At 37.9% G+C, this 22014-nt stretch overlaps 1 protein-coding gene and 1 non-coding gene across 2 annotated transcripts in view; one reads left to right on the top strand and one right to left on the bottom strand.

Moving 5' to 3' along the window:
- LOC141437791 (calcium and integrin-binding family member 2-like) overlaps positions 1-13054 on the bottom strand; it is a 50694-nt gene extending 37640 nt beyond the window's left edge. Inside the window, exons 1-2 of the mRNA XM_074101304.1 lie at positions 12982-13054; positions 11152-11245 (exon numbers count right to left, since the gene is read on the bottom strand). Of these exons, the coding sequence (XP_073957405.1) occupies positions 11152-11245; positions 12982-13045 (158 nt within the window). The 5' untranslated portion in view covers positions 13046-13054. The remainder of the gene's footprint in view (positions 1-11151; positions 11246-12981) is intronic.
- A 3292-nt stretch (positions 13055-16346) lies between these two features.
- Positions 16347-16418, top strand: TRNAH-GUG (transfer RNA histidin (anticodon GUG)). Its single transcript has one exon. It is a non-coding gene; the product is annotated as a tRNA-His (tRNA).
- Positions 16419-22014: the final 5596 nt, after the last annotated feature.

Below are 22014 nucleotides of genomic sequence, written 5' to 3'. Positions count from 1 at the left end.
GATCAATGATTTACAATGAGCATAACTGCAGTAACTCGAAATTGGGGACATGATTTACAAACCATAGGTGCAGTGCAGTAAGTATAGATACTGCACTGACTTTTGAAGTCATTGTACAATATTACATAGTCACTCGTTAACAAAAGTGTAGCTTCTAAAGTTACTGCGATTACAATTTGGAGAGATCGCGTTTAGTGCTGTTAAGCCGTGAAATCATAACTGCAGCTTCTAAAGTTACTGCGGTTGTAATTTGGGGAGATCGCGCTTAGTGCTATTGAACCGCCAAGTCATAACTGCAGCTTCTAAAGTTACTGCAAGTTTAGTTGAGAACTTTTTCCTATTAACCATTAGGATAACTGCAGTATCCACTAAACTGTAATCATAACTGCAGTAACTGTAACAGTTACTGCAGTTATGATTAGAGATTGTGGTATTCCCTACTATGGAATTTCTAAGCATAAGCGCATTTTGCGTTAAATACCGCACATGCCAGTGATTTTTATAATATTATAATAAATAAAATAAATCGTAAAATGTGTGCTAAGCGCAAAACTCGGGAACGGCTGGACCGGTTCCGCTATTCTTTTTTTGTTGTGTTCATTATTGACAGGAGAAGGTTTTTATGGAAGAAAATTTAGAAAAATAATAACGGGGGCGAAGCCGCGGGAAACGGCTAGTTTGTAATACAAAATATACATTCTGCAATAAAATATGATTATTTTGGTACATGTTTCATATTCGTAGCTAAAATAGATTAAAAAAATCTTTGAACCTCGTTTTCTCGAAAACTAACTAGTCGGATCGAGTTACGCACTCTTCGTAATGGGGGTAGAATGACCGTGGCATGATGATTCTGGCGGTGAACAAGTTAATGAAGTTCATTTACTTTATCATTCCGAGGTGTTTTTGTAAAATAATACGGTATTTGACAACTCCTGATTTTGCCATATATTATATTATTATGAAAATATAGATAAACAGATAGTGTTTAGCGAAGATAAAATTTAAATCGGTTGAAAATTGGATTTATAGTGTTTTATTGAAAAATATATATACCTTGTCTCTTTCTCAAACTCTTTCTCTATGCAGCAAGTATGGCGGTACTGGCGTGTGACGTCACGTGCCAGTATGTCTTCTCTGTCTTGAATTTCAAACCTTATAACTTTGTTATTTGTAAAGGTAGCTTAAAAATTGTTTTTTCTATTCGATAACAGGCATTGTGTAGTTTTAATTTATAAAACATATACAAAATAGTCAAATACCGTATTGGCAACAATAACACTAAACTAAGCTTTAGTTTACGATTCATAAACATAATAAACTGCAACATCCTGTGTCTTTAGTACACTATGCTGTCATTATTTTAACAGAGCTGCAGAATCCGCTACATTGCAAGCTAATGCAAGCTTAATCCTCAGTTAAACTGTCTCGTGTGCAGCTCAGCTGTTTCAAAACATTACTGCACATTGTGTGACTAACGAAATTTATATTGGTAATGCCAAGTTTACATTAGCTTAGTATAAGGCGATTCGAGATTGAATGATTTGTGATTCAGTGAGAGATTGAGTGAATGATTATTGTTAATTATAATATCAATATCTATATAGGTACTATCCTCGTACGAGGTACCACGAGAGACGAAGTGAATGATTAATTGATTACTATGATTACACCTTTTGGTGGTCGTCCTCTACCTCTCGTGGAGTGGAGACCCGTGCTAACACCACGGTAGAGGACGACCACCAAAGATGGACAGATGATATCCGGCAACAAGCTGGCGTAAACTGGATGCGAGTGCAATGAATAGGCAAGACTGGAAAAGTAGAGAGGAGGCCTATGTCCGAAGATGGGCGTTATAAGGGCTGTTATAGATAGATAGATAGATGATTACACACAGCTATATGAAGAACTGATTGCATAAAAGGAGAATGAATGGAATGAATGAGTGAATGTCAAAATCTCACTGTCATTACATGACATTGTTCTTATTTGGGCGACCACAACTCTGGTGACCTATACGAGTATGTTAGCATCATAGAATCCATACTAATATTATAAATGTGTAAGTGTGTGTTTGTATGTTTGTCCGTCTTTCAGGTCAAAACGGAGCGATTGATTGACGTAATTTTTGCCAAAGAGATAGTTTATGGGCCAGAGAGTGACATGGGCAACTTTTCATCCCCGTAAAATGCACATGTCCAGCGGGAACAACGCGCGATAACCGAATTCCACGCAGACGAAGCCGCGGGCAAAAGCTAGTAATTAATAAATTGATCCAGTAAGTTAATTAAAGATTGTATTCTATCTTTCTGACTGCGACAGTAACCGTTGACGTATTGGTTTAAGAGAGAATGATATTAAGAGAGTGATATTATACGTCCCACTGCTGGGCACAGGCCTCCTCTCAGAACAAGAGGGCTTGGGCCATAGTTCCCACGCGGGCCCAGTGCGGATTGGGAACTTCACACACACCATTGAATTGCTTCGCAGGTTTGTGCAGGTTTCCTCACGATGTTTTCCTTCACCGCAAAGCTCGTGGTAAATTTCAAATGTAACTCCGCACATGAATTTCGAAAAACTCAGAGGTGCGAGCCGGGGTTTGAACCCACGACCCTCTGCTCGAGAGGCGATAGGTCAAACCACTAGGCCACCACGGATGGTGAAACAGACCTTTAGACTAGTTAGCTAATGTCGTTCGGAACTAAGTATAGCGGCAGAAAATTTTGCGCACGCTACATACTAGACATGGGTAATCTCAACTCCGCGAAGTGATCTGACTCACTAGATCCAGCTCCGGTGTCGGTACCGAATCCGCTTATTGAATCCGACTCCTTTATTGACTCCGGTTCTTTCGAGCGAATTTTTCTATGGCCGATGTCGGTACGGTACTGCGGTGCCCCACCCGCTGACTGAACTGAAGTACAGATTCGTGAGAGAGAGAAAGATTTGTTCGTTAGTCCAAGTCCGAGTACCGAACCGAACCGACCAACCAAACATAGATAATAAGATCCAAGTCCAAGATCCGATCCGCAGGGCTACTACGAAACTCCAAAATCCAATATACTATTTAATACGAGAGCGAGAGGGACGGTACGATACGAACTTCGAGTTTCGTAGTAGCCCTGCCGATCCGATCCGAGCCGAGCGAGAGCGAAAGCAGGCGGACGGAGCGAGTCAGTGTGAGTGAGCGTGACGGCGAACTAAGTATAGCGGCAGAAAAATTTGCCCACTCTACATACAAAATAACCTATGTACCATTAGCCAAATAAGTGGTCTATCAATTTTTAAACAAGTTCCTATCAAATTAATATGTCGCTAAAGTCGAACTTTCAAGTTGACAGACACGTCTATTGGCATTATTGTTTTATGACGTGAAAACGATTATCAACCTTAGGGTGGTAGACCACATATTTGGCTGATGGTACATTTGAGGGCCAGATTTTTCGCCGCTCAGTGTAGAAACAATCGGTTTTCTTTATCTCTCTCGTTTAAGTCTTCAGGAAAACGACGAAGACAGACGAGTCCCAAGAAACAATTGATATTCTAGTATTACTGTAGGTACCTACCTACTCGTTTGTTCATGGTACGATACTTCGGGTTACACATTCGCGACCACATCGCTACGCGCTACGCTCGCATCCGTATAAGCAGCGTTTTTTGCTTGTAGCGAAAACTGCCTAGCCTACAAACACAGATCCTAATTACAGTCATCAACATCATCATCATGTCAGCCGAAAGACGTCCACTGCTGGACATAGGCCTCCCCCAAGGCTCTCCACTCAGACCGATCTTGTGCTTTCCGCATCCACCGCGATACCGCGATCTTAACCAGGTCGTCGCTCCATATTGTTGGAGGCCTACTGACCGACAGCTCGTCTCCCGGTCCGCGGACGCCATTTGACTACAGTGCCAAGTGACATACAGTGCCAAGAATCCGTGGCACTGTATGTGTTAACATGCGTATGTATGTACCTACATCCGTTTCTGTGGGAATATCGAAATAAAATGTAGCGTGTAGAAAAATTCATTTAACCCCTTCAGCCATACGCGTTAGAGTAACCTAACACTCAGACATAGGTATTGCAGATACAGTGCCAACCTAGAGGCCTAAGATGGGATACCTCAAGTGCCAGTAATTTCACCGGCTGTCTTACTCTCCACGCCGAAACACAAGTGCAAGCACTGCTGCTTCACGGGAGGATTAGCGAGCAAGATGGTGGTAGCAATCCGGGCGGACCTTGCACAAGGTCCTACCACCTACAAAAATAATAATAATAATAATAATGCTAGTTTTAGGGTGTATTAGTAGAATTGTCGTATCGCTACAGTAAATGGTACGTCACTGTTTATGTGCACACACACAGACCTCAGTTACGACTTACTTACCTCAAAATTTCCTTTCTCGTAAAAAAAGTACAGTCCTGTATAAAAGACATTTTTTTAAATTTTATTTCAAATATTTCATGAGACGTATTTCATTTTGATGTATAAGTACTACGAGTATACTTTTCTAAGCCAATTAAATCAAAATTAACCTGGGAATACAATTGGACCAACAGCTCATTCCCCTAATTAGGTACTTCAGTAATTATCACTATTAATTTATGCCTGATAATTAATCTCAGTAAGTGTCTGGAAATGAAATAAACAAAACTTGTTAGTAAACATTCGAGTTCCCAAAAACAACTATTATTTATTAGTGATTAATGATGTTTTCAGCTATCAAAGAACTTTTAATTTTTATTAGGATGCCGGTTTCAGGAAAGGGTAATCTATTGTACAGTCAATTACAAAGAGATCAATACATGTACACAAGACGTTACCGACTTAACAATTAAGGTCGTAAACACATATTTTGACGGTTTTGACTGTGCTCTGTTTGTCAGTTAGTCATCAATAATGTTATGGATTTAATAAGGAGCAAGGATTGAAGCTGTGGTGGCCTAGTGGTTTGACCTATCGCCTCTCAAGCAGAGGGTCGTTGGTTCAAACCCCGGCTTGCACCTCTGAGTTTTTCGAAATTCATGTACCGAATTACATTGGAAATTAACCACGAGCTTTGCGGTGAAGGAAAACATCGTGAGGAAACCTGCACAAACCTGCGAAGCAATTCAATGGTGCGCGTGAAGTTCCCAATCCGCACTGGGCCCGCGTGGGAACTATGGCCCAAGCCCTCTTGTTCTGAGAGGAGACCTGTGCCCAGCAGTGGGACGTATATAGGCTGGGATGATGAAGGATTGTAGAGCCAATTATATATTTTAGGAAAATAAATACATATGTATTCACACAACCAATGTTTTATAGTGACATTCAGAATTGATTTGCAACTATTAGCAAAGTACGTCACAAATAATGTATTGCCAGTGTTTTTTAAGTCAGGAGAGTCTGCGAACTGGTACAAGTGTCCTATCTTCTGCGCTAATAAAATCGACAAATATATCGATGAATTAATAGTACATTATGCTTAGGCCTGCTGTTTATGCGGGCAAGCTTGCGATTCCGTTTATATGGCATATGGGCACTGGTTAATCTTCTCATCCCCAAATAAGAAGGATAGGGAATTATAATTGAAAAGCTATTGTTTCTCGCTCTTTAGGACCAGGGTGATCGAATAAACCCGCTCCTCTTCATAAACTTTACTTAGCCAATCAACCGCGAGTCAATGAAAACTTATTATCGCTTACTTTCGATCTAAAAACTCCAAAAACACGTCCTTTTTACCTGATAATCCTCAAGTTGTTGTTCCGTAAACGTCACCACTTTATTTCCCATCCTGACTTAGATGACCCAGTTTTGATGGTTCGTAAATTTGTAAGAAACTTTGCTGCCGCGGTCGTGGTTTTTCAGCCTGATTTCTCAGTGAGTTCAGCTACGTCAGCGATGCCAGTTAGCGCTGGCTACGATTCTATCAGAATTCGATGTTTGTCAAAATGGATCTGTCAGTTTTCACCAGCGTTCAGTTTGCTTTGATATTATCAGTTGGGGATTTTTCTGCGTAATAGTCTTTTCTTTGTTTCGTCACAGCTAACCACCAGCGATGGCAGCCTGTTGCCGCCACTGCCGCCATAAAACTAGAGGAATTAACGCCGTGGTATTAGGGTGTGACGTGGGATAGAGTAGAGGCGGATACAGAGGATTTATTTACGCGATATTGCGTCTGAAATGAACGCCTTTTTTGTGTGGTCTCTGCTCTTGAAAGTAGATTTTTAATGACATGCAAACAGTAAAAAGTGAGTAAGTGTCCATGTATGTATGTAATAACTTTTTAGTGTCCATTAAACACATGAAGTTAACAGGTTACAAGACAAAAAGATGAACGAAGGTAAATCTATCTCTTATAGGGTCTCTCTGTTAATAATTTAATGATTGACAAGACATCAGAAAGAGAGTTTCACACCAGAAAAAGTAAAAAAAAACACTATGTCGTTCATTTGCATATTATTGACTTTCGTTTTTCCTTTCTGTTTGCTTCCGTCGACTGTTTTTACATTTGCTCGCCGTGGTTGCTCGCATATTAGTTTCTGTACCTAAATCATAATTGGAAAAAACGGCACTGTTAAGTTATAAGACCGTCTGTTGTCTACAACGATTTATTGTTGTTAATCCACTTGTATTTGTAGTGTTTAAAACTTTTAATTATTACTTTTATTATTAGGAAAGGGGAGTCCTTTGCCCAGCCCTGTGGGACTACTTAAAAATATATTATTTTTGTTATATTTTGACTGGACAGAACATCTTCAAGCTTATTACTTATTTTAAACCGTTTTTATTTTGTTGAACAAATACTAAACCCTATCCTATGACCTATTTAAAGCAACTCTCTGTTCCACAACTACTCTGACCCCGTAATAGACGGTCCACCATTAGTCCCGCCCTAGTCTGTCGTCGGTATTTCATGTCCTTACCGTTTTTGTCGATATCTATTATTGTAATTACGACTGTTGATCGCTCCGTCGATTCTAAATGTCTTTAGTGGCGAGCCAGGCTTCCATTTTAGTTTCGGCTAATTTATTTTGGTTTGGCCGAGCCTGTTTGCCCGTGAATTTGCTCGGCTGAGTTTGGCCGAAGCGATTTTGTTTGTTGTTATGAAGTGACGCTATGTTGTGTTTTTCTACACGGCATTATGTTACTTTATTTGAAATAGGTATAATAACGATTGACCTTTTTTTGCCTTCTCTGGAAACATACTAGGTAGGTAGATATAGTTTAAAATAAAACAACTAGGTACATTAAACAAAACGTTTATTTAAAGACTTGACTATGTAATTGCCTCATGTAACTTGATCTAGCTATATGAAACTTGGTCTAACCTCATGTAACTGAGTCTAGTTTCATGTAACTTGACCAAGCCTTATTTAACTTGGCCTAATTACATGTAACTTGGCCTATCCTTATGTAACTTGGCTTAGCCACAAGAAACTTGGCCAAGCCACATGTAACTTGTCCTAGTGTCATGCAACTTGGCTTAGTCTTATGGAACTTGGCCTAGTCTCATGCAACTTAGCCGCTCGGCTTATTAGGCCCAGCCAGAACAGGCGTTTATGCACTCCTTGAGGCTGGCGAAGTTGTTTTCGTCGACGGGGATGGAACATCGCGACGGATCCGTCCACCAGTGCCATACAACGCATCTGTGTGCTCCCCAGTCATACACGTACCTGAATTGAGAGATTTTCAACTTCATAATAAGTACCTGGGTGACCGAGCTGTGCTCGGGCTAAAACTCGATAACAAGCGTTTTCCCAGAGATAAGACCGAGCTAGATCGATTTTCCATCCCCGAAAACCCCTACGTACCAATTTTCATCGAAATCGTGGGGGCTGTTTCTGAGATCGCCGAAATATATATAAAAGAATTTCTCGTTCAAAGGTATTAGATAGATAGATAAAAGTACATACTTGGTTTCCTCATAGGAAAGACGTTGATAGCTAAAAGAAGATATTATAATAGTTTGAACTTACAACCCATCTCATGTAGGTACATTATTTGGTACCAAATTCCTCTTCATGTTGGTTTCGTATCGTATTAAAAGTTAGATGTATCTTTGTGTCGGTGGCTCCCAAACGAATGGACCAAGTTTGATGCAATTTTTTTCAATCAAAAGCTAGTTGCAGTTTCATCAAGAGAGTTTTTAGCTTAATTGTATTAAAATCGGTTCAGCCGTTTATGAGATATTGTGGTATGAAATGACAGCGTTTTGCAACATTTCTAAGTAGTTATGATGATGAAAGTATGAAATGATGAAGTTGATATGACTGTTGAACTTTAAGTTAGCTACTTAACAAAGTTCTAGCCCACTAGACTTGTTTTCTTCTTTTTAGTATTAAAACAAACAGTCGGGAATTTATTATTAAATTCAATTCTAGTTTTCTTTGAAAATGGAAATGGACACCAAAACAAGACAACCCATAGTATTACTTATAGTTAGGGATTTATTTAGGGCTAGAGGATAGTTCAATGAGGGTTCGATATAATTACATTAGGCGCTAAATACGCAGGCTCCGAAATGCAAATCTCATGTTTTTGGGTCACTACGCGTTCATTTAGATTAGAATAATTTTGTATCATTTCATCAAAATCGGTTCAGCCGTTGAGTAGTTACGAGAGGACATAGGAATGGATATACATTTTACTTACATACCGCGTTGTCAAAACACTATGCTTCACTGTGGCAAGTCATATTTTTAAGGTACGATCTTATCCCTTAAAGGGATCTCTTCCATTTAACCTTTGAACAATTGAAAGGACACCAGAAACAAGACAACAAAAAGTATGTACTTATGCGTTAGGCCAGGGATATATTTAGGGCTAGAGGCTAGTTCAATTAGCGTAATGAGGACCTAGGAAATAGCGTTCGGTTAAATGTAAAGTTTGTTCGTAGAGAGTTGAATAATTTTGCTTAAGTATAGCAAACCTTATGACGGGCGTCACCACGCGCACCGCATATCGCGGCACCAGGCACGCAGTTATTGTCAAATGTGCGGCCGGACGGGCGAGCAGACACAACAGCCATATCACAGAATAGATAATTGCCATATTTTGATTTCGTTTCAGCATGCGCTTCGAGTGCGTCGTTACGGTGTTTGCGTGCTTTTTTCTATTCAATACCATCTATATATCTAATACCTTTAAACGAGCAATTCTTGTACATATATGTATATAAATATATTTCGGAGATCTCGAAAACCGCTCCAACGATTTCTATGAAATTTGGTATGTAGGGGTCACCAGGATTAAATCTCGACAGCTAACTTGGTCTTATCTCTGACAGTTTAGCCCGAGCAAAGCTCGGTCGCCCAAGTACTAAATAATTAAATGTTTGAAATTATTAGTTTCGATTATTATATTTGTTTATTAACTCTCGGCGAATAGACTAAGAAGTAGTAGAATTTTTAAGAGATTAAAAAATCCTAAATCTGTAGTCAATTAACTGTATAAACGTTAACACTATGTAAAGTTCTATTTGTTTCTAACGCATGAGTTTTACGCATTCCATTTGTTCCTGTCGTAGGTAAAGTCGAGTTCATGAATTTGTGAGCAAAAATTTGATCAAAATATTCTGAACACGATTGTTAGCGGCGTAGAAGCGTGTTCAGATATTTGATCACGTTTTTGCTCACAAGTTTATGAAATTCGACTGTACCTTTCAGTTGAAAAAATCAAAAAAATCAAAATCAAAATCATTTATTCAGTAAATAGGCCGATATTGGGCACTTTTACACGTATTTTTTTAACAATACGCAGCGCTTTCGGAAAGACCATCATTGCCAGAAGAATGCGCGCAGAAAACTTGCAGAAAGTCATTTTTCAACATAAAAATAATTACAAATAAATACTTAAAAACTACAGTTTATACAATGAAATAAAAGAAAATACAAAATAATAATAATAATAATCAGGGATGTATGGGCTCCCTAGTTACAAAACTAAACTTTCAGTGAAAAGTCGAAAAATGACCGGGAAACGAAAATTGTCGACTTATCGCCAAATAATGATCTGATTCATAATTTCCCTTGGCAATGTAAGGTTATACTCTGAGGTCAATGTTGTTCAAACTGTGACTCAAATCACAAATGGCCAACGTAAAAGTTTTAGGGCACACTTTAAATCATTTGTTTTATGTACCCTAATAATAATATAATGGGTGTCGCGAGTACGCCATTCAATGAGGGCTATCGCGTATGAATTCGCCGCTAGAGGCGCTAGTGTAGCGTGGCGTGAGGTCTCCGAAATGTCAAATCTCATAGTTTTTAGGTGAACTACGTGGCACGTTAAGTAGTGGGTTGTTCAGTGGTGGCAGGTGTTTACTTTTTGTTTTAGATTGGTTGTGGCTGGTATTCTACCGAACAAGGACAGCTCTACCGTACTCGACCTGAAGTCGACTGGCAGTGTCTTATCCAACCTCGACATTGGCGGAATCATCGCATCGTTCGATGGGGCCATTATAATCCCAAAAATTGAATTGAATTGAACTACGTTGCTTTATTTATACACCTATGGGCATACATATCTCAGGTTGCTTATTTCTACTTAGCTACTTAAGCAGCAGCACTAGCGACATCTATGTGGCGTCGTCAGACGTCACACTCTTTCGGAACCAACCGCTCACCCAGACAAGAGATGTCGCTACTAAGCAATCAAATTATGATTGGTTTTTTGGAGTCTTTTTGTATTTCTAGTGCTAGCTAGTGCTGCTGCTTAAGTAGCAAAGTAGAAATAAGCAACCTGAGATATGTATGCATAGGAAAAATTCGTGTTTAGATACAGCAGGAACACAGCCACACAGGACAGGACAGGACAGGACAGGATAGGACAGGACAGGACAGGACAGGAGTCCAGCAGTGGTGTAGGGGTTATAGCACGCAGCACGGAATGAGGCTGGTCTCTTTTTCTGGTTTTTCTGTGCATCCATGTCTCAGTTTGTATTTTCGATCTAAACTTTGTTTTCACGCCCGTAATAACAGATTTTGAAAGCCAAACAGTGGCGCCATCTAGAAAGACAAAAAACGATAGCCCTCATTCTCGCGCGTATCTAACGCACGTTAATAGCGCGTTTCAAAAACGCGGTGTGTAAGTGCCCTAAGAATCTTAAAGAACATCACAGACATTAATAAATATCTGGTTTTATTCTTACATTTATTAAGAAAAACTAACCTTTGTACTTGATTGGATTCCCGTTGCCAAGTTCCATATTCCAAGTGGCAGTGTCTATTTTTCAGCGGGAAAGATCTGCATTGCGCCTCGGTAACTGGATTTTAAAAATATTCTATGCAGCAAATGGAAAACTCTTCTACGAGCCCTTCACATCATCATCATCATGCAGCAAATCTTGACGTTTTATAACGAATTAAAAAGCGCTAGGTTTTTTTTTGGTAAAAAGAAAATAAATAGAAATAGCAGTTGTTGTGGCTTAGTGGTTTGAACTATTGCCTCTAAAGCAGAGGGTCGTGGGTTCGTGCCAACGCTCGCACCTCTGCGTTATTCGAAATTTATGTACGAAATACATTCGTTATTTACCACGAGCTTTACGGTCAAGGAAAATATCTTGAGGAAAACTGCACACCCGGCGAAGCAATTCAATGGTGAGTGTGTGAAGTTCCCTATCCGCACTGGGCCCGCGTGGGAACTACGGCTCAAGCCCTCTTACTCTGAGAGGAGGCCTGTGCCCTGCAGTGGGAAGTAAATAGGCCGATATGGTGGTGATGGAAATGAAAATCTATCCTATTATAATATTATAAATGCGAAAGTTTGTGAGCGAGTGAGATGTTTGTTACTTCTTCACGCTGAAACGGCGGACGGATTTAGATGAAATTTGGCAAAAAGTTAGTTTATATCCTGATATTCCCATGGGATAGGGATAGATATCTAAACAACAACCGCTGGATTTAGAGTCTTCAAATTTTGAACAGTTGTTTTGAACAACCTCAATGAAGACCACGATATACATTTTGGGAATTCCCAGGGGAATTTTGTAAAATCTTGAAATTCCAATTGTAACTACCAGATCGTATAGTTTATAGTTCGTGGGTAAATTCTAGTAGTTTATAAAATTAAAAACATGCTCAATGGTGAATCTGCATGACGCTCTATGAAACTCCAGTAGGGTTCAAAGTGAACCCTAAGGGGCTGTTTCACCATCCATTGATCAGTGTTAACTGGCGGTTAGGTGTGATGCCGTCTCTATTTGTTTTGTTCGAATAGACGGAGACGGCATCACATTTAACCGTCGGTTCGGTTAACGCTTATCAATGGATAGTGAAACAGCCCCTAAGACTATTTTAATGAGTCCATACACTGGGTTACATTGTTCTGTGATGGAGTGTCAGCGCCTAAAGATTTCATTAAGAACATTCGTATTCTATTAAAATTGGCCCCATAGTATTCTGTCCTGAAAACTGCCACACAAATACATCTGGACCATGGTGAAAGATGACTTGGAAACATTTTGAGTAAAAGTGCATGTTGGCCATACCATGTTTTGCCCCTAAAATATTCAGACAAATTGACCTGGCGGCACAAACATTTTGTACTTTTTGACAGTGTTACATCTCAACATTCTATGCATTTTGGTATTTGTACCAAAATTGAGTGAAGTTATTATAAAGCGTGTAAAGATGCGAAAGTTCCTAAGCGACATGTGACGTCAGTTTGAAAAGTACCTAGTAGGGACTCCTGCTCAGGATGAGCCGTAGACTTTGTTTATAAGTTTTTTAAAGCAATAAAATTATTTTCATTCATTTTCAGTTTTTTACCTAAGCGAGATGCAATTAGGTACATTATTTTTTCTTCAGAACTGTCGCTTGTTTTTTTTGCAATAATTAGCGTAATTAATGCAAATCATCACACGTCACACGTGCAAGTCATCACGTCAAGGTCCCCGCGTTTAAATGAAAGTGGTGATTAAGGTAAAAATATTACTTAAACAGATACCACTTAAATTGTAAGTTTAGTTACGTATTTAAACTTAATATATTATATACATACCAGCGGTCTCTAGACAGCCCACCAGAGCAGATACAACAAAGATAACACCCAAAACCTTTGACATCGTATGAATTCTGATAGTTTATCTGTGACAGTTGCGACTGATATTCAACCAGCGATATGTATGGCTATTTAATGACGGCACTAAATACATCAGTAAAGCAGCGTCTATAGATCACATGAAGTAATATGATAATTTCTTTACTTTCTACAAAAATCTAAATTTCTTGCTACAAAAATATTTTATGGCAAATATTCATACTATAAGACAAATACATTTTTGATAATTGCGTGTAAATACCATCCCAAATAAATATTGTTAAATTAATAGAAAAACCTAAATCGTAAATATAAACCTCTGACTTGGTTACTCTAAGTTTTGGAAAGTCCCATGGGAATTTATTATGATTCAGGAATTTCAATTCAACTGCTAAGTCCAAGGGTTCACGCAAACGAACCCGCGGGTAAGAGCTAGTATGATAATAATTATGGAGGCTTATTCACACGCCAAACTAAACGATCACAAAACAGCGTAAGCGCCACATTAAAGGGAGATTTTTCCTTCAAGCAAGTAGAGTATCACTAGCTTTAGTGTACTCTGAAACTGTAATTTTAATGGCAAACAGTAACCGGAGAGAAACTGTGGAAATTACAAACTAAACATAACAATAGGGCAAATTTGCGTAAGACAATCACACCGGGCCTGGAGTTAGAATTAGTTTTGAACACTTCGTGAAGTCTTGTTATTGCAAACGTTAGAAATAAGAAACGTTTAAGTACTTATTGTTTAAAACCGTGTACAGCCACCAGCACCAATATCTGACACAACAGGCGTGCATAAATATCTGATACGACTCTATATCTTAGGCCGGAAGGATGTGTCAGATATTTTTGCACGCTCCACTGTGGCAGATATTAATGCTGGTGATTGTACCGTGTGACATTTATGATAAAAAAATATACGAAATGTATTTATTGTACAAAATAAGTGAACAAAGTCAACTGACAAGATAAAAAAATATCAATATTAGTTGGCTAATGTAAAGTTTTTTGAAGAGTCGTAGGTTATTCTTTTTTTCGATGGCATGGTGGCTACTGCGAAATTCTAAAATCTATGTTTGTATCGTACCGTCACTCTCACTCTCGTATTAAATAATATAAGCGTCAGCAGGACGGCAAGATACGAAGTTCAAATTTTGCGCTTCGTAGTATACGGCCTGCAGGGCTACTACGAAACTCGAAGTTCGTGTCATGCGGTCCCTCTCGCTCTCGTATTAAATAGTATAAGTGTCAGAGGGACCGCATGACACGAACTTCGAGTGTCGAGTTTCGTAGTAGCCCTGCTGGTACTAGAGTGAGGAACAACTCTTTAATTTTTTCTCTAGCGTTTAATTAATTTTTTTGTGATAAATGTGACACTGGCACAACAAAACAAATGACTAAGCACTCGTACTTGAAGAAAAAAATTAGATGTCACTTGTCACTTGATTGTCACAAAAAAGAACTCTTGTCATTATCAAATAAAATAAATACAACCTCGGTCGTTCATCCACCATTACCTCTCATATTTCGTTTTCTAGAATTTTTTTACCGTACAACGGCAAAAACTACTAGACACTGGCAAAATTGTCCTCGAATGGACAGAGCCATATTTTTTTTAAAGAAACAACAACAAATACAACCTCCTCCTTTTTTTTAAGTTGATTAAAAAGCCGCTACCGAATAATGAATGACTGATAGTGTTTTCATTGGCGTAATCATTGATAGGATCGATGGAATGGATTATTTTCAAAATATTATTGATTGAAATACAAAATCATCGGTTTTTTAGTTGGTATAGCTTGACTGTCCGCCATTACTGCCTCAAATGTCATCTCGATCATCCACTTAGACTAACGAAACGCTAAAGATCGGCGTAGGTACTTAATACTTTAATTCGGGTAACCCATTACAGAAAACGGTAGTTAGGAGTCAAATCCTGTAAGCAAAGCATTGCAAATGTAGACCGGATTCTGGTAATGTAGTAAACGTGTTTGCTTGCCGGGACAGCCTGCAAACTAATCGCAGTTTAAGTTAACTTAGATTGAGTTTTAGTCGTGCGTTTAGTTGCCGCCTTATCTTGATTTCGAACACGGCTGTCATACACATTGGTGTTTACTCGTTTATAGAATCGGAAAACGATCGTGATTTGACTTGTTAGAATGGAAATGTATTGGTTCTTAGAATAAGTAGGTCATCGAAGTGTGGTTGAAGTTTCAAGACTTTATTTACACCGATGATCGTGTGGGAATATTAGGATAAAAAGTAACCTATGTGTTATTCCAGACTTCCAGCTATATGTATACGTACCTACCAAAGTTTATCCAAATCTATTCAGCCATTTTAGCATAAAAGAAAAACAAACAACACACACATACAATACACACACACACACACACACACACACACACAAACATTCACACAATTTTTTACATTTCAGTGACAATCATGCTTAACATAAAGATATAAAACAATATATATATAAAAAAACCAGACTGCCTAAAAATACTAAAAAGAAGAAAACAAGCCTAGTGGGCTAGAACTTTGTTAAGTAGCTAACTTAAAGTTCAACAGTCGGGACCCATTAGGTAAGAATTTTTGAGCGTCACGATTTAAATGGGTCCCGACTGTTGAACTTTAAGTTAGCTACTTAACAAAGTTCTAGCCCACTAGGCTTGTTTCTTCTTTTTAGTATTTTTAGGCAGTCGGGTTTTTTTTTTTTTTTATTTATTGTTTTATTTCACACTTTTTTAATAGTTCTGTGAAAAAGATAGATTAAGGGGCTGTTTCACCGTCCATTGATTAGTGTTAACTGACGGTTAAATGTGATGCCGTCTCCGTCTATTCGAACAAAACAAATAGAGATGGCATCACACCTAACCGCCAGTTAACACTAATCAATGGATGGTGAAACAGCCCCTAAAACTATTATAACCCATACATATTTAGAATGGGCTAATTATTAGCTTTCATTTGCTACCCCACTCGATTGGTTTGAATAAAAAACAGTTTTTGAAAACATACAATTTGGCGTCAAAAATCCATTATTTTGATTTTTCAAGAATTTCATGTACCCAGTGTCACTCGCGTCATCAAGACAAATACAATGACGTATCATTTATCAAAATCGGTTCAGTCGTTGAGTAGTTACGAGAGGACATAGAAATAGACATACATACATACGCGTCAAACACATAACCCTCCTTCTTCGCAGTCGGGTAAAAATGGACTTGCTTTACAGCGCAATTGCACAACTACCGTCAGTGAAAGTGCCCTGGTTCTTTAATAAGATGGTTGTTTTCGCAGCCTCCGTCACAGCTCCGGTAGCCGTGATCGTCTAGTGGTTAGGACCCTACGTTGTGGCCGTAGTAACCCAGGTTCGAATCCTGGTCACGGCAGTGATGATACACTGTCGCGGCGGAGCTTTATTTTTGACTGTTTATTTTTTATATTTTTGTTTTTATTTTTTTTAATTAGTGCTATAAATAATGCACTAATTAACGGCTTTTATTCGATAATTTGTTTTTCACGTATGAAGGCTTAGTAGCTTGTCTGCATTACCGCTGCATACTTACCATCCCAGCCTATATAGGTTCCATTGCTGGGCACAGGCCTCCTCTTAGAATAAATACTAAATCGAACAAAATAGCAGATTGTGCAACAAGAGCATAAAACGAGCCATTGCACCCAAGACGTTCATATAGCCAGCCTCGCCGCGTCGAGGGGAAAATGGGTTTAATGCTCGAGTTTTACACTGCTTTTCACTTCAATGGCGAGGAAATGAAATAGCAACAGCGGAAACAATTGTTCACTTACTATGTACCTTTGATTGTTCACGCATTACTATTATAATATTTTTTTTTAGTTTTATTGATCTATTTTGATTGATTTTTAGTTTTATATGAATTAAAAATTACTTATTTAAAAAAAAGTATAATATTTCGATTTAAAATTTCAATTTTTTTATCTTTTATTAAAAAGATAATTAAAACACTATGTTGCGTGTGAAGTAACGATAGTTATTTTGCCATTAGTACAAACGATGAAGAGAGCTGTTATTGCTTAATTAGATTTGACCTATGACATCTTCAGCAAAGCTTTTACGTCGTTGTATGGCCGCCTGTACTGAAAACAAATAACCCTTTCAAGACTGCTCTAGAAGTGAGATAATCCTCTTAGCTGTGAGTTTCTGTTATAATCGTTTCCAAGGCATCTATTTTTGGTTAAATAATGCATCGTAAAGTTGAGATCTTACCTTAGAATTCAGTGAAGGTTTTCGACTCTATGATTAGCTATTGAATGCCACTATTGGAAGTCCGTTGGCAAAATGGAGACAATACGATAAATAATAATGATTCAAAATACGACATACAATCCCAATGAGGGCTATCGCGAATGAATTCGCCGCTAGAGGCGCTAGTGTAGCGTGAGGTCTCCGAAATGTCAAATCTCATAGTATTTGGGTGAGCTACGCGGGTTTATTTATAATTAGAAAATTTTTGTGAATATTTTGCAATATCTGAAATTAATTATGGCAAATATGCGTTCCGGGGCAATGAATGTCTGTGTTTTGAGACAGTTTTGTCTTTCGGAAACCTTTGTCCTCCCTTTTTTTCGAACAAAACAGGGACTGCAACACTGTGGCATGCTCGATATTTATATGGTACGGTTTTAAGGTGTATTAAATATGATTTTAATCTTAACTTTGTTTTCACGCCCGTAATAACAGACTTTCAAAGCCATACTTAAAACCTCACGCAACAGTGCGCCATCTAGTGAGACAAAAAACGATAGCCCTCATTCAGCCAGCCTAATACAATGTGACAAACTACGCTTCCATACATCAAAGTCACTATTCCACTCGTCACCGCCTTTCGACTGAAAAGGCAACTCTGAAAAGTAAAATTGGCAAAATTACACTTCAAAGGAGTGAAAAAGAAAAGTTACGGGCCTCATTTCACGGATGGGAAGGCAGAGAAGTTTGAGAAGGCCTGACGTTCATTAGTGCGGGTGATGTATGAAGTTTGAGGGCCGCTTTAATGATTGACGTTTTAGTGATGGCTTTTAATGTTGAGCATTTAACAATAGAAATGTGAATCAATTTATGTCAATGATAACTGGGCCAATCAACTTTTTTACCGACACTAATCTGTCCGCGACATTTTTCAAACAATTACAGATTTTTGTAAGTAAACATGTTTTTTCTGTAATTTAATAGATGGTGTACATGAATACATGCCATCCTACGTAAGTTTAAGATATTAAACCGTGAAATATCTTGTTGGAAGTACGATTTTTTGGTAACGCCAGAGACAATTTTGGTAACGCAGGAGACGCCCAAAGTGTCGGTAAAATAGTTGATTGGCCCAACTAGCAGTAGATACTCGTAGATCAGTCAAATAGTACACAAGAAATCGCTAAAATTGCTAAACATTTGGAAGGCTGCTATTTTTAACCACCGACGCAAAAAGAGGGGTGTTATAAGTTTGACCGCTATGTGTGTCTGTTTGTGTATCTGTATGTGGCACCGTAGCTCTTTAACGGGTGGACCGATTTGAATGCGGTTTTTTTCATTTGAAATCAGGTTATCAAGCGATGGTTCTTAGATATGTTTCATCAAAATCGGTTAAGCCGTTTTTGAGATATTGTACTTTGAAGTGACAAAGTCGGGGGTTTTCCAACGTTTTGTTGGTTAGGTTAGTGTAACTAGTGGTGAGTGGTGACCTGCCACCACCACCTGCCACCACCACCAAAGGTGATTCTTTGTGACATCAAAGCCCCTCCACTCTCGAACATGCGCTTCATCTTTGTAATTTTTTGTTTAATGAACTAAAATAATTTCCTTGCTCACCCGCGACCTTACGATAGCTAAGCTTATGCAAAATATGCGTGTTCATGCAGTTCCTCCACCTCCACACTGTAAGAACACACACAAATCACACAAACCCATCTATCACCACCACCACACTACACTGACGCGTTTCGAACTCAAACAGAGCTCATCTTCAGAGTGACACAACCGTACACCATGCTACCAGTTGTTAGACTAAAGAACCACAACCACCGTTTTAACTTGTCACTGTAACTCCCCAAGTACCCACATACGTTTCATGAAACAAAACAAAACTACCCACAAATTATTAATAAATTTTTTAACCGTCCTTCAAAACTACCTTGATTTTTTATTTATTTACTGTCAAGGCATGTTTTATTAACTACCATTGCTGAAATTAGATCCAAGCCGTAGCAAGGGAGATGAAACTAAATTTACCTGCTCATTAATAATAGACCCCATACTGTTGTATCTAATTATCTCCATGCATTCTAAAACATCGAGACGAAACCCCTTGCCACAATAATGTAACACTTCATACGAATCGGAGTCTGATAAAGAATGATTTAGTTCCAACAAATGTTTGGCAAAATTCGACTTATCAGGATGCTCATTCCTATATGCCGAAACATGCTCTTTAAATCTAGCATTAAAACTGCGTCCTGTCTAACAACATATACTTTACTGCAGTCATTACAAGTGAGCTTGTATACACCCGATCTAGTTCCTTTATCTACCTTCTCTTTGTGGTTACAAAGTTTAGAGTACAAAGAGTTGTTAGTCTTAAAGGCTACCTTAACATTGTTTGATTTTAAAATACCACAAATTCTATCAGACAAACGACCAACGTATGAAATGCTACACCTATATTTGTTAGAAGACTGCGATGGTAACACGGCGTAAAGCATGCTATTCACTATCCGTGCCTGCTTCTTCTGAACCAAACTATTGACCATTGATTTAGTATAACCATTCGACAACGCTATCTGATAAATAGTATTTAACTCTAAATCAAAATCTTCCCTAGAAAGAGGTACAGTTAACAATCTATGTACATAACAATGAAAAGCTGCTAATTTATGCTGCCACGGGTGATTAGACAATGCTGGTATCACGGCATCTGTGTACGTGGGCTTTCGGTAAATTTTGAACTGGTGTTTATTATATCTAATAATTGTCAAATCCAAAAAGTTTAACGAAAAATTTTCTTCTAATAATAATATTAATTATAATTTTAGTTCATTGATATGGACCTCCGCAAAGTAACGCCTGATTCAATAAATTATTTAAAATCGGCATGCGTAGCCGTGCAGGCACGTTTATATCTTAAATTAACTAAGCAACATCGTCTAGCTGTTCAAAATATTTGGTTTAATCAACAATGTAAACGTTTGAATGTTGTACCTAATTATATTCAATTCCGTTGTTATAATACCAGTATAGCTGCAAAAATTGCAATGGAGAGGGCTAAGAAAATTTGGTTAAATGAAGAGTCGCGTAGTTGGTTTCGTGTTAGAGATAATTTAAAGTTACATCTTAAAATTTTGCAGTCTGAGCTTACTTATAAATTACATAAAATTGAGTTCGATTGTTTGGATGAAAAAGCCCGAATATTTGCTTCAGTGGACGCTCATAAAAAGTATTTAACTCAATGTAAAAAGTTGCGTTGGCTTACGGGACGTAGATCACATTCTTTTTATTCTTTCAACAATAATAACCGGGAATCTAATAACGGTCATACTTTCTACCCTCGTGTTAAAAATCTTACTAATGTAGAATTTTCGGACGGTGAAAATAAATTATTGGAAAAAGGTTTGAAGTATAATCTACCCTCTAAATTAAATCAGAAAATATTGGAAGGTTTGGCGGTAGATTCAGAAGTTGCAATTGTGAGTAACAGCGGTGATTTAGAGACAAAGGTTTTGGTGGCGAATACACTTAAAAATACAAATATTACAGAGTGTGTTGCCAATGTAACGGAATTACATTCTTTGCGATCCGTTCAACGCAAAGTGCATGACAATGATTTGGTTGTTTCCAAGGCTGATAAGGGTAATTGTATTGTTTTTTTAGAAAGAAGCCAATATAATCAAAAAGTTTTAGATGTAATTCAGGGAGATGGTTTCACAGTTTTACAAAAGGACCCTACAATAACGTTTCATAATGAATTAAAGAAGCTTGTTAAAAAATCTCAATTTACCTTTGAAACCGAACAACAAAAGAGTTTTGTTATACCTATGAATCCGCAGGCACCAATTCTGTATGGATTGCCTAAAATTCATAAGGATAATGTGCCAGTTCGTCCAGTTGTCTCATATGTGAGTGCTCCAGCATATAAATTGGCAAGGAAATTAAATAGTGTTATTCGTGTAAAATCTTCTTTTAACCCATCATACAGTTTGAAGAATAGTTCGGATTTAGTTAGCAAAATTAAAGATTACAGCATTCCGCCTAACGCAACATTGCTTTCTTTAGATGTAGATAGTTTATTTACTAATGTACCATATAGTGAGACAATAGTTATTCTTAAAAACCATTTGGAAAGGAAGCGTTTACATCCTGGGGAGGTTTGTGAAGTTAATTGATTTGGTAACTTTATGCATGAAGCAAAATTATTTCCGGTTTAATGGACAGTATTATTTACAGAGTGATGGTTTAGCAATGGGATCACCTCTGAGTCCATTAATGGCAGATATTTTTATGGATTACTTTGAAAATAGGTACATAGTGGGTAATAATAATATTGTGTATTATTATAGGTACGTTGATGATTTAATTCTGTGCTGGAGGGAAGTATGAGACAGCTCGACTTGTTTGTGAATGGTTTAAATAACAAACATGTTAAAATAAAATTTAAAAAAGAATTAGAAGAAAATTTTTCGTTAAACTTTTTGGATTTGACAATTATTAGATTTAATAATAAACACCAGTTCAAAATTTACCGAAAGCCCACGTACACAGATGCCGTGATACCAGCATTGTCTAATCACCCGTGGCAGCATAAATTAGCAGCTTTTCATTGTTATGTACATAGATTGTTAACTGTACCTCTTTCTAGGGAAGATTTTGATTTAGAGTTAAATACTATTTATCAGATAGCGTTGTCGAATGGTTATACTAAATCAATGGTCAATAGTTTGGTTCAGAAGAAGCAGGCACGG

This window comes from Choristoneura fumiferana, chromosome 18, assembly GCF_025370935.1.
Source record: "Choristoneura fumiferana chromosome 18, NRCan_CFum_1, whole genome shotgun sequence".
Classification (NCBI taxonomy): Eukaryota; Metazoa; Arthropoda; class Insecta; order Lepidoptera; family Tortricidae; genus Choristoneura; species Choristoneura fumiferana.
Note: the sequence above shows the minus strand (reverse complement) of the source record. Positions and strands in the feature narration are given on the sequence as shown.